This window comes from Saccharomyces kudriavzevii (assembly GCF_947243775.1).
Source record: "Saccharomyces kudriavzevii IFO 1802 strain IFO1802 genome assembly, chromosome: 12".
Lineage (NCBI taxonomy): Eukaryota > Fungi > Ascomycota > Saccharomycetes > Saccharomycetales > Saccharomycetaceae > Saccharomyces > Saccharomyces kudriavzevii.
The window spans coordinates 776,112-789,219 of NC_079283.1; the positions used below are offsets into that span (position 1 = coordinate 776,112).

At 41.4% G+C, this 13,108-nt stretch overlaps 4 protein-coding genes across 4 annotated transcripts; 3 read left to right on the top strand and 1 right to left on the bottom strand.

Moving 5' to 3' along the window:
- Nucleotides 1-30: 30 nt before the first annotated feature.
- Nucleotides 31-2,409, bottom strand: VRP1 (Vrp1p; the record flags this gene model as incomplete). The annotated part of the gene is made up of 1 exon (XM_056229957.1): nt 31-2,409. One exon carries the CDS (start codon nt 2,407-2,409, stop codon nt 31-33), a length of 2,379 nt encoding a protein of 792 aa, XP_056083924.1.
- Nucleotides 2,410-3,173: 764 nt separating this feature from the next.
- RPP0 (60S ribosomal protein uL10) lies at nt 3,174-4,112 on the top strand (the record flags this gene model as incomplete). Its single annotated transcript, XM_056229958.1, has 1 exon — nt 3,174-4,112. One exon carries the CDS (start codon nt 3,174-3,176, stop codon nt 4,110-4,112), a length of 939 nt encoding a protein of 312 aa, XP_056083925.1.
- A 592-nt stretch (nt 4,113-4,704) lies between these two features.
- SPO77 (Spo77p) lies at nt 4,705-6,135 on the top strand (the record flags this gene model as incomplete). Its single annotated transcript, XM_056229960.1, has 1 exon — nt 4,705-6,135. One exon carries the CDS (start codon nt 4,705-4,707, stop codon nt 6,133-6,135), a length of 1,431 nt encoding a protein of 476 aa, XP_056083926.1.
- Nucleotides 6,136-7,302: 1,167 nt separating this feature from the next.
- On the top strand, nt 7,303-12,954 carry FKS1 (1,3-beta-D-glucan synthase; the record flags this gene model as incomplete). The annotated part of the gene is made up of 1 exon (XM_056229961.1): nt 7,303-12,954. One exon carries the CDS (start codon nt 7,303-7,305, stop codon nt 12,952-12,954), a length of 5,652 nt encoding a protein of 1,883 aa, XP_056083927.1.
- Between the last annotated feature and the right edge of the window lie 154 nt (nt 12,955-13,108).

Sequence of the window (13,108 nt, forward strand, 5' to 3'; positions counted from 1 at the left end):
ACTTACTTATCTTGAATCTAAAGAGAAAAATCATATAAATAATGTTAGGTCTAATGGCACACTACTACCTTTACCACTTGGGTATAATTTTGTTTTGTTTTGAAACGGACGTGGCTTGGGCATTTGTGTAACGTTAGTCCATTTAAATCTTGAATCGTCTATAACTATCTTTTCATTTCCAGGTTTTGCCCCGTGAGTAAAACTAGATCCGTTTATGGTGTATTGACCAACATCGACATCTGGTTGATTTGTATGCGTATTGTGCTTATGCTGCAGCGTTGATTCTCCCTTAGAGAACAATCGCTGCTTAAGGTTTTTGCTGGAACTATTAAGGGGACCGGAATCTTTGGCCGATGTGCTTGCTTGCAAAGTTGGTGGTGGTGGCGGCGATTTTGACGAATAGTCCGAATTTGGTCCAGTCCCAGTACGGGCAGGAAGTGTAGACGATACTGGAGGAGCCGAAGATATTGCTGGAGGGACGGCCTGTTGAGGGAGACTTGGTGCATTGAGAGCTGGTAGTGGTGGAGCAGTCGCAATGGGAGGGGCAGGTTTTCCAGCATCTTGAGAAGGAAATACGTCATGTAATAAGGGGGCGGCAGGAACACTGCTCTTGCCACTGTCCAGCAAAATTGGTGGCGCCCGTGGAAATGGAGCGTGCCCAGGTAGTGCTGGTGCCTTCGTCGTTTCTGTACGCGTTGTACTTTTCTCTTCATCGCGGCCAATATCATCAGTAGATGCAGTTGCAGCGGAAAGTAGCATTGTAGGAGGAGGTGGGGCGCCACTAGGCAAAGGAGGGGCAGATGGCGGGTCAGAAGCATTATAAACATTCTGTTTATGCAACTTAGACTCGATCTCATCCAAAAATGACATTCCTTTTTGAGCGCCCTGGTCTGGTGAAGCGGCAGCGGCAAGGTTCACATCATTCTTATTTATAGATGAACCTATAACGTCTTCCTGCTTATCCTTAGTGGTGTAGCCACTATTAACTCCAACCACGAATCTGTCATCCCTCTTATTTTGAATCTCAGCAAGAAAGGGTAAGGGTCCTCCAGGTGTTATTGTAGAGGAGGACGAGTGAACAGGTTTTTTTGAATGCTTGCTGGACTTGGAGGGCCTGCTAGCCAGAAGATTTGGAGGAGGAGGAGGAGGAGGAGGTGGTGGTGAAGGAACTGATGATGCTGGTAAACCAGAAGATGAAGAAAAAGTTGGAGGTGGTGCAGGTGGAGGAGGAGCAGGCGATGAGGCTGCTTTGTTGAAAGTCCCAAACGTCAAGTTTGATAGTGATGTAGAGGAAGCCGGAGGAGCCGGGGCCGATGCTACGCTGTGGGACGACGCAGAAGTCATGTCGGGTAGCGGGGGTGGAGGAGGTGGGGGGGCCGGAGCTGATGCAGCTTTCTTAGATGATGCAGAGGCCACGTTTGATAGTAATGGTGGGGGCGGCGCAATAGGCGGCAATGGAGGGGCATGCGATGTTGGAATGGGTGGTGCAGTTGAGGGAATTGACGGACGAGAAGTAGAGCTCTCGTTTTCAAATCGACTTTCTGTCGATGAAGTATTATCGATTATTCCTCGCATAGACCGCCTAGCATTGATCTCTGCCAAGAAAGGTAATCCGCCCGGCGGAACTTCAGAAGATGATCTTGCAGGAGTGCTAACTGTAGGTTTAAAATTCTTAGAATCCGAGCTGAATGCTGGAACTGGGGGAGGAGGAGGCGCCTGCGGAGCTTGTGAAGGGTTAATAGCAGATAATGGCAAAACACCTGATGGTAAAGGAGGTGCCACCTCAATGGGAGGTGAGAAGTTGGAGCTTTTCCTCTGATGACTTCTGTTTGCTGGCCTTACTGTCGGCATATGTGGTCTATTCTGTGGCATTTTTGGATTGGATGAACTTGATGATGGAAGTGGTGGTGGTACAGAAGGCGGTGTGTCAGGGACGGGAGGTGCCGCAGAAAATGGAATACCAGGAATGGGAGGTGCCGCTGATGGTGGGGCACTGGGAATGGGAGGTGCCGTGGCAGATGGTGTCGCGCCAGGAAGAAATGGTAAGTTTAATGATGGAGCAGAATTAACATTTGCATTGTTATTGACGTGCTTTAGTTTAGGTATTCCTCCAGCCAAGATATCGCCCAGCTGCGGAGCTCCCATCCCAGGAATCGGAGGGGCCGACATAGATGGTCCTTTAGTGCTGGCGGCACTAGAACTACCTGGAGTTGATGAAACAATTTCACCTCCAACAGTGGGAGCACTTCTATCATTAGTTTCTGCTTTCTTTAATTTCATTCCCTTTCTGATGTCACCTAAAAGGGCGTCACGTCCTTGCATGACGGAGCTTGCTGGTTTAGGTGCTGTACCGCCATTCAATGCTGGTGGAGGAGGTGGAGGCGGGGGAGGAGCTGAAGCACCTGCCATTTCTATAATTTCTTCTAAATAATATGTTGTTCTTCAACAATAAATTATGCTGTGGTTGTTCGTACATCGAAACCGTTTTAAGTATACCAAGTTTTGTTTATTCTTCTCTTCATACGGATTATTCTTGAAAGGCCCCTATTTGGCGGTGGCCGTGCCCGTAAGCAGTGATCAAGTAAATGTCCACCTGACCTTGTAAAGACTGCTCTAGTAAATCATCCAAGAAGGCACGAAATCAAAAATATATCCATAGATTATGTATTTAAAGGATTCACTGCTCAATCATCCAATAAAATCTCGTAAGTTTCTTCCATTTTTTTTGCTAGGTGTACATCTTGTACCATCTTAGTCGACTTGCTTATAATCAAACATAATGCAGAGCGGACTAGATGATGCAGTACAGTAACAAACTCTAGTATCACCATTATGATTGCTTCCTTCTCCAAGGCTTTTGTCTTATACTCTCTTAAGCCTCACTGACTAAACTGACACTAATATTGTTTTGCCTATTTAACACCCGAACATTTCTTAGACTTTATTTTTCAGAAATATCAGCGCTCAGTTTCTTCGAAAAAATTACATTACCGCACTGTGGCAATGCAGTCTTGTGATAAAAAATGACAGAAGATGAGTTTTAGTTATAAGTGAATTCATGAATAGACTTTTCGAAAGATTAATTTTTGATTTGAATTCAAGCCCAAGAAAATAAGCGGAATACCTTTAAACATCCTGCAAACAGTCTAATAAATACATATAATAAGTTTGAAATGGGAGGCGTTCGTGAAAAGAAAGCTGAATACTTTGCTAAATTAAGAGAATACTTGGAAGAATACAAGTCCTTGTTCGTTGTTGGTGTCGACAATGTTTCTTCTCAGCAAATGCACGAAGTCAGAAAGGAATTAAGAGGCAGAGCCGTTGTTTTGATGGGTAAGAACACCATGGTCAGAAGAGCTATCAGAGGTTTCCTTACTGAGTTACCAGACTTCGAAAAGTTGTTGCCTTTTGTCAAAGGTAACGTTGGTTTCGTTTTCACCAACGAACCATTGTCCGATATTAAGGAAGTTATTGTTTCTAACAGACTCGCTGCCCCAGCTAGAGCTGGTGCCGTTGCTCCAGAAGATATCTGGGTTAGAGCCATTAACACCGGTATGGAACCAGGTAAAACCTCCTTCTTCCAAGCTTTGGGTGTCCCAACCAAGATTGCCAGAGGTACCATTGAAATTGTTTCCGATGTTAAGGTCGTTGATGCCGGTACCAGAGTCGGTCAATCTGAAGCTGCTTTGTTGAACTTGTTGAACATTTCTCCATTCACTTTCGGTTTGACTGTTGTTCAAGTCTACGACCACGGTCAAGTCTTCCCATCTTCCATCTTGGATATCACTGATGAAGAATTGGTCTCTCACTTCGTTTCCGCTGTCAGCACCATCGCTTCCATCTCTTTGGCTATTGGTTACCCAACCTTGCCATCTGTCGGTCACACCTTGATCAACAACTACAAGAACTTGTTAGCTGTTGCCATTGGTGCTTCTTACCACTACCCAGAAATTGAGGAATTGGTTGACAGAATCGAAAACCCAGAAAAGTACGCCTCCGCTGCCCCAGCTGCTGCCTCTGCTTCCTCTGGTGATGCTGCTCCAGCTGAAGAAGCTGCTGCCGAAGAAGAAGAAGAATCTGATGATGACATGGGATTCGGTTTATTCGATTAAGAAGTGCAACATGAATTATTAACTTAACTTCATATTTACTATTTTATAATTAAATAACACTAATCTTTTTGATTTGATCACTGAGAACGCTTTATTTACTCTGTTCATTACGCTATGTTGAGTTGATAGCAAAGAAAAAAGACGTCTTTGTTCTTCTTCGAACTAGTCTGACCATGAGTTGCATTTAGACCTGATAAAACCCCTCTTGCATTTAGACTTGTCTTGTTTTTCTGGTGTTTGCAAACCTTTTGAGAGTTGATAGTAGAATTTTTTTAGAAGAAAAAGGGTAGGCGTAAAGCGTTCCCAACTCCTGCTTTTTTCTAGAAGGGAGCAGACGCAATTACCGAGATTCCGGGAGTACCAAATTAATCTTTTTTTTTTTCCACGTATTGTTTGGATAACTCTGCTATCGGATTTGAGAAGCGTCACAAAATCAAAGTATTGCGACGAGATGCCAAAGAAAAACAGAAGGCATAACTGCCGCTCCGATGAGACTTATATTGTAAATACTGTAGAAAAAACTAACCTTGAAATGCCTAGACGTTTCTAGTTAACAACTCAATAAATGGGTAGAAGTTGGTAAGATTGAAATATGTTCAGCAAGAGAGACAGTTCAAATATTAATCTGGAAAATAATTTTTTTTTTCCTCTGGAGTATGAATTTGGCCTAAAAGACAACCTATCTTCAAAGGAAAAACACAGCGTGGGAGCAAATACAAGTTTCTTCCCACTAGAGGATGCATCACCTCCGTCTCAAGATAGTTCAATAGACCATGAAGGGAGCCAACCTAAGTATGATAGTATAGAAACATCTGGAAACCGCCATTTCGCTCGCTCAAGTCCAACACAACTCCAGTCGAGAGGAAGAAACCAGGAGAGAATACAACAGGGCAGAATTCTCGATTCGAACTGCCCCCCTACGCACAGAGAAGATTCAACATCGTGTGGCGGAAATAGCGAGAGCAATGAATGTGATCGCACGGCGGAATCCAACTCTTTTGGAATGAACAAAAAACACTTCGAGACTTCCCGTACAAATTTAACAAGTTATGTGCTCAGCATTGAAGATGAAGATGTGATAGAATTTGATTTTAATGATGAAATACCCTGTCGTGTTGATTTACTTTCGGGCGCCACCCTGGAAAAGACTCCGATGACGTTAAATGAATTGAACAAAAAAGTGTTTAACTCGCTCCATGAGTTTCGCACAAGCAAAGACAACCCGGAAAAAAACTTGGTAGAATTAATACTTCCCAATTGCGTGGCGTTGTTGAATCTATTTGACGAAGTTGAGCTTTCGGTCGACCCTAGTAATGATGTTTTCGAATTCTCTACTTTCATTAATACAATTGAGTTCATTGTGCGTGATATTTGGACTAAGACGCTAAGAAAAAACCTAAATTTAGTCCAAGCCCTCGACATTGACTTAGAAGGGTACAAGGACAAATATATGATTGACAAGCTAAAGGGTCACTGTCCCTCGACGAGCATAGTAGGAATACTAAGAGATTTAAAATATTTTCCCAATTCTGTCTTGGAGACCTTCAAATTCGGGATCAAACTGAAAGAACATGGGGATTGTTCTAATGAGGGCGCTATTATGCAATATGTCGTCTTCAATAGAATATTTTGTACAGCTGTTTTAGAGATTCAAAAATGTTACATTTTGATTAGCAGGTTCATGAATTCTGTCAACCTTTTGAAACAGTTTTCAAACAAGATATTCTTATCGTTTATCGAAATCCTGGTAAAAATCGTCTTTGAGTGCCAACTCCCGCAATTATTTTTGGGGATTGGTGAAATCGTCGAGCTATGGTTACAAGGCGACGGTACAAAGCGCCGGCAACTTTTGCGCGAATGGCGCGATACAATTATCCATGACATAAACCAGAGTGAATCAAGGAACAGACCCGACACAGAACTTGATTCCACTGCTTCGAGCGCAGAGGAAGACGAACACAGTCTCCGATTCAATAAGTGGGACGTAATAGAGCCATTTCTAGATAATATTATGGCCTTGTAGCAGCCGAAGCCTGGAAATATGCAATGATATCAAGCCGGCCGCATACGTACATACTCACATATAACAAAAACAACCAATATTTTGCATTTTCGCGCCATGGCAAGCTCTTGATTATGTCATGAACGCAACTTATTCATACTTCGACTCATCCATGCATCTGACCCGTATATATCGTGCTGTACGATATATCTAAAAATAAGTAAACGGAAAAGCCCAAGGAACTAACCGAATTTCAGACGTACCTCTGATTCCTTCCAGATCATCTGCAGCTAGAATTTAACTTTGCGCTTTTTAGCGGCTCAAGAACGGATATCGACAAACTTCCGAAACAGTCGCCTTAGGAAGCGCAGTACCGATGCGGAATAGGAAACCTTTTTTTTGCCTACTGCCCTGATATCTTATCGACCGCACTATGAAAAAAACAAAAATGTATTGAAAGAGAAAAGAAAGAACTTTTACCGCTAATCAACAATTCGTAGTAAGCGCCATTTTTTTTCTGTATCGGGTCTTGCTTACCAACCTCCTTCCGTTTAACGCGTTTCAAAACTCTAATTCTTCTGCCTGCCTGCGACTTTCTAGAGAACTTTTGACGCGTCTCATTTTGCGCTGCCCGGCCGCATTTTTGCCACTTGGATTACCACTATAGGAAATAGCTCCTACTCCCTAGGCGATGAATTTTCGCGTTTTAGGTAGACAGGAAGAATTTCTTTTTCTTTGGCTTCTTCCTGTTTCCGTTTTTTACGCGCACGAATCTAAAAAAAGAAAAATTTATAAGTTAGTCTCGAAAATTTTCATCGATCTATTCGTTCCTTTTTTCGATTTTTTCAGATCAAAATTCTTGTTTCTTTCCTTGTTTTAATTTATATTAAAAGATATTTCGGTTCTATCCTCGAGGTTATATTTCTTTTTAGAGGGTCAGAACACCACAGCTGCTTTAACCGACTACAAAGTTCTTCATTCTCGAGCACTAGGTTTCACTTAGCATTTAGGATCTAGCGAAAATCCTTAGCCCGTAATTGAAGAAAGATTGGTAGATTTTTTGCGATTTCATAAAGGAAAAAATACTGTCATTCGACTGATACTTAGAGGAACATCAACCTCTTTTACGTTCGCTCAAAAAAAGAAAAAAAGTTTCAAAAGTAAAGTGTTTTGTACAACATTCAGAGCATGAACACTGATCAACATCCTTATCAGGATCAAACAGACTATCCTCAGGGGCAAAATGATGGTCAAGGTCAAGGTCAAGGTCAAGGTCAAGAACAGGACTACGACCAATATGGCGAGCCTTTGTATCCTCAACAAACTGATGGCTACTACGACCCAAACATGCCTGCTGGTACTGAAGCTGATGTGTACGGTCAACAACCACCAAACGACTCGTATGAACAAGACTATACAAACGGCGAATACTATGGCCAACCGCCAAACGTGGCTGCCCAAGACGGTGAAAACTTCTCGGATTTTAGCAGTTACGGGCCCCCTGGTACGCCAGGCTATGATAGCTATGGCGGCCAGTACACCCCTTCTCAAATGAGTTATGGAGAGCCAAATTCATCTGGCACCTCCACTCCTATTTACGGTAATTATGACCCAAACGCTATCGCTATGGCTTTACCCAATGAACCTTATCCTGCTTGGACGGCCGATTCTCAATCTCCCGTGTCCATCGAACAAATTGAAGATATCTTCATTGATTTGACAAACAGACTCGGTTTTCAAAGAGACTCCATGAGAAATGTCTTTGATCATTTCATGGTTCTTTTGGATTCAAGATCCTCGAGGATGTCTCCTGACCAAGCTTTGCTGTCCTTACATGCCGACTACATCGGTGGCGATACAGCCAATTATAAAAAATGGTATTTTGCTGCTCAATTAGACATGGATGACGAGATCGGCTTCAGAAATATGAGTCTTGGCAAGTTATCAAGAAAGGCAAGAAAGGCTAAGAAGAAGAACAAGAAGGCCATGCAGGAGGCTGACCCTGAAGATGCTGAGGAGACCTTGAACCAGATTGAAGGTGATAACTCTTTGGAGGCCGCTGACTTTAGATGGAAGGCTAAGATGAACCAGCTATCTCCCCTACAAAGAGTTCGTCAAATTGCCTTGTATCTATTATGTTGGGGTGAAGCTAATCAAGTTAGGTTTACGGCAGAATGTTTGTGTTTTATCTACAAGTGTGCTGCCGACTACTTGGATTCTCCTCTCTGCCAACAACGTCAAGAACCTATGCCAGAAGGTGATTTTTTAAATAGAGTCATTACACCATTATACCAATTCATCAGAAATCAAGTTTATGAAATCGCTGATGGTCGTTTTGTCAAGCGCGAAAGAGATCACAACAAAGTCATTGGTTATGATGATTTAAACCAGTTGTTCTGGTACCCAGAAGGTATCGCTAAGATTGTATTTGAAGATGGAACTAAGTTGATAGAGATACCATCGGAAGAACGTTACTTAAGATTAGGCGATGTTGTCTGGGATGATGTCTTTTTCAAAACTTATAAGGAAACCCGTACTTGGTTACATTTGGTCACCAATTTCAACCGTATTTGGGTTATGCATATTTCCATATTTTGGATGTACTTCGCATATAATTCTCCAACATTTTACACTCATAACTATCAACAACTTGTTGATAATAAGCCTTTAGCTGCCTACAAATGGGCAACCGCTGCTCTGGGTGGCACCGTGGCAAGTCTTATCCAGATTCTCGCTACTCTGTGTGAATGGTCTTTTGTTCCAAGAAAATGGGCTGGAGCTCAACATTTGTCTCGTAGGTTCTGGTTTTTATGCATTATTTTTGGTGTCAATTTGGGCCCAATTATCTTTGTTTTTGCTTACGACAAAGACACGGTATATTCCACTGCTGCCCACGTCGTGGCTGCCGTTATGTTCTTCGTTGCCGTTGCTACTATAATATTCTTCTCTATAATGCCATTAGGTGGGTTGTTTACATCCTACATGAAAAAGTCTACCAGGCGTTATGTTGCATCTCAAACATTCACTGCTGCCTTTGCTCCATTACATGGTTTAGACAGATGGATGTCTTATTTGGTTTGGGTTACCGTTTTTGCCGCCAAATATTCAGAATCATATTTCTTTTTGGTTTTATCGTTGAGAGATCCAATTAGAATTTTGTCCACTACTCCAATGAGATGCACAGGTGAGTACTGGTTCAAGGGTGAAGTGCTTTGTAAAATACAACCTAAAATTGTGTTGGGTTTAGTTATCGCTACAGATTTCATCCTTTTCTTCTTGGATACTTACCTATGGTATATTATTGTTAACACCATTTTCTCTGTGGGTAAATCCTTCTATTTGGGTATTTCCATCTTGACTCCATGGAGAAATATTTTTACAAGGCTACCAAAGAGAATCTACTCTAAGATTTTGGCCACTTCTGATATGGAAATCAAATACAAACCAAAGGTTTTGATTTCTCAGGTCTGGAATGCTGTCATCATCTCCATGTATAGGGAACATCTGCTGGCCATTGATCATGTACAAAAGTTATTGTACCATCAGGTTCCATCTGAAATCGAAGGAAAGAGAACTTTGAGAGCTCCAACTTTCTTTGTTTCCCAAGATGATAATAACTTTGAGACTGAATTTTTCCCCAGAGAGTCAGAAGCCGAACGTCGTATTTCATTTTTTGCCCAGTCTTTGTCTACACCAATTCCTGAACCGTTACCAGTTGATAACATGCCAACATTTACTGTCTTAACACCTCACTACGCTGAAAGAATCTTATTGTCATTAAGAGAAATTATTCGCGAAGATGACCAGTTCTCAAGAGTTACGCTACTAGAGTACTTGAAACAACTGCATCCTGTTGAATGGGAATGCTTCGTCAAGGACACCAAGATTTTGGCTGAAGAAACTGCTGCTTACGAAGGTAATGAAAATGACATCGAGAAGGAAGACGCTTTGAAATCTCAAATTGATGATTTACCTTTTTACTGTATCGGTTTCAAATCCGCTGCGCCTGAATATACTTTGCGTACCAGAATTTGGGCCTCATTGAGATCGCAGACCTTATATCGTACGGTCTCCGGTTTTATGAATTACTCTAGAGCTATTAAATTGTTATATCGTGTTGAAAATCCTGAAATTGTCCAAATGTTTGGCGGTAATGCTGAAGGGCTGGAAAGAGAATTAGAAAAGATGGCAAGAAGAAAGTTCAAATTTTTGGTTTCTATGCAAAGACTAGCCAAATTCAAGCCACATGAACTGGAAAACGCCGAGTTTTTGTTGAGAGCCTATCCAGACTTACAAATTGCTTACTTAGATGAGGAACCCCCTGTGAATGAGGGAGAAGAACCAAGAATTTATTCTGCTCTGATCGATGGTCACTGTGAAATTTTAGAAAATGGTCGGAGACGTCCCAAATTTAGAGTTCAATTGTCTGGTAATCCAATTCTTGGTGATGGTAAATCTGATAACCAAAATCATGCTTTGATTTTCTACAGGGGTGAATATATTCAACTTATTGATGCTAATCAAGATAACTATTTGGAAGAATGTTTAAAAATTAGATCCGTTTTGGCTGAATTTGAAGAATTAAATGTCGAACAAGTCAACCCGTACGCCCCAGGCTTGAAGTACGAACAACAAACTACTAACCACCCCGTTGCAATTGTCGGTGCCAGAGAATACATTTTCTCCGAAAACTCTGGTGTATTAGGTGATGTGGCTGCTGGTAAAGAACAAACATTCGGTACATTATTTGCTCGTACTCTATCTCAAATTGGTGGTAAACTACATTATGGTCATCCAGATTTCATTAATGCTACATTCATGACTACTAGAGGTGGTGTATCTAAAGCACAAAAAGGTTTGCATTTGAATGAAGATATTTACGCTGGTATGAATGCCATGCTTCGTGGTGGTCGTATCAAACATTGCGAATACTATCAATGTGGTAAAGGTAGAGATCTGGGTTTCGGTACAATTTTGAATTTTACCACAAAAATTGGTGCTGGTATGGGCGAACAAATGTTGTCTCGTGAATATTACTATTTGGGTACTCAATTACCAATTGATCGTTTCTTGACGTTCTATTATGCGCATCCAGGTTTTCATTTGAATAACTTGTTTATTCAATTGTCTTTGCAAATGTTTATGCTTACTTTGGTAAATCTATCTGCTTTGGCCCACGAATCTATCATGTGTGTCTACGATAGAAACAAACCACATGGTGATATTTTGTCTCCAATAGGTTGTTATAACTTTATACCTGCAGTTGATTGGGTAAGGCGTTATACATTATCCATTTTCATTGTTTTCTGGATTGCCTTCGTTCCAATTGTCGTTCAAGAATTGATCGAACGTGGTTTATGGAAAGCCACTCAACGATTCTTCTGTCACATACTATCATTATCCCCTATGTTTGAAGTTTTTGCGGGCCAAATCTATTCTTCTGCGTTATTGAGTGATTTAGCAATTGGTGGTGCACGTTATATATCTACAGGTCGTGGTTTCGCAACATCTCGTATTCCATTTTCCATTTTATATTCTAGATTCGCGGGATCTGCTATCTACATGGGTGCAAGATCAATGTTAATGTTGCTATTTGGTACTGTTGCGCATTGGCAAGCTCCATTATTATGGTTCTGGGCATCTTTATCTTCATTGATTTTTGCGCCTTTCGTTTTCAATCCACATCAGTTTGCTTGGGAAGACTTCTTCTTAGACTACAGAGATTATATCAGATGGTTATCAAGAGGTAACAGCAAGTATCATAGGAACTCGTGGATTGGTTATATCAGAATGTCTAGAGCACGTATTACTGGGTTCAAGCGTAAAGTAGTTGGTGATGAATCTGAAAAATCCGCGGGCGATGCAAGCCGAGCTCATAGGACCAATTTGTTTATGGCTGAGATTATACCTTGCGCGATCTACGCAGCGGGTTGCTTTATTGCTTTCACGTTTATCAATGCTCAAACTGGTGTTAAGACTACCGATGATGATAGAGTAAACTCCGTTCTGCGTATTATCATTTGTACCTTAGGACCCATTGCTGTTAATCTTGGGGTTCTATTCTTCTGTATGGGTATGTCTTGCTGTTCTGGTCCTTTATTTGGCATGTGTTGTAAAAAAACGGGGTCCGTTATGGCAGGAATCGCCCACGGTGTTGCCGTCATTGTCCATATTGCATTTTTCATTGTCATGTGGGTGTTAGAAAGTTTCAACTTCACCAGAATGTTGATTGGTGTTGTTACTTGTATTCAATGTCAAAGGCTTGTCTTTCATTGTATGACAGCGTTATTATTAACCCGTGAATTTAAGAATGATCATGCAAACACGGCTTTCTGGACTGGTAAATGGTATGGGAAAGGTATGGGCTATATGGCTTGGACTCAACCAAGCAGAGAATTGACTGCTAAGGTTATCGAGCTCTCCGAGTTTGCAGCAGATTTTGTTTTGGGACATGTGATTTTAATCTTTCAACTTCCCCTTATTCTGATCCCAAACATAGATAAATACCACTCTGTCATGCTATTCTGGCTAAAACCTTCTCGCCAAATTCGTCCCCCCATCTATTCCTTGAAACAAACACGTTTGCGTAAGCGTATGGTAAAGAAATATTGTTGTTTGTACTTCTTAGTGTTGGCTATTTTTATTGGTTGCATTGTTGGTCCCGCCGTGGCTTCTGCTGAAATTAAAGACCCGATTGGTGCGGGCTTGACAGGGGTGGTTCACAATCTGTTCCAACCAAGACACAAAGATAATAATGATACTGGTTCCCAGTTGTCAACATATAAGAGTCACTACTATACTCACACACCATCGTTAAAGACCTGGTCAACAATAAAATAATAACAAAAATACTTGTTACGAAAAGCTTGGGTTGCTGTCTTTTTTTTACTGATATTCCTGTTTGAAAGCAAGTTGACGAGAAACACCTAAAGATATCAAACTCTAGCCGATATTTTAGTTTAGATTGTTTCAATATTGCCGCCTTTTATTTATT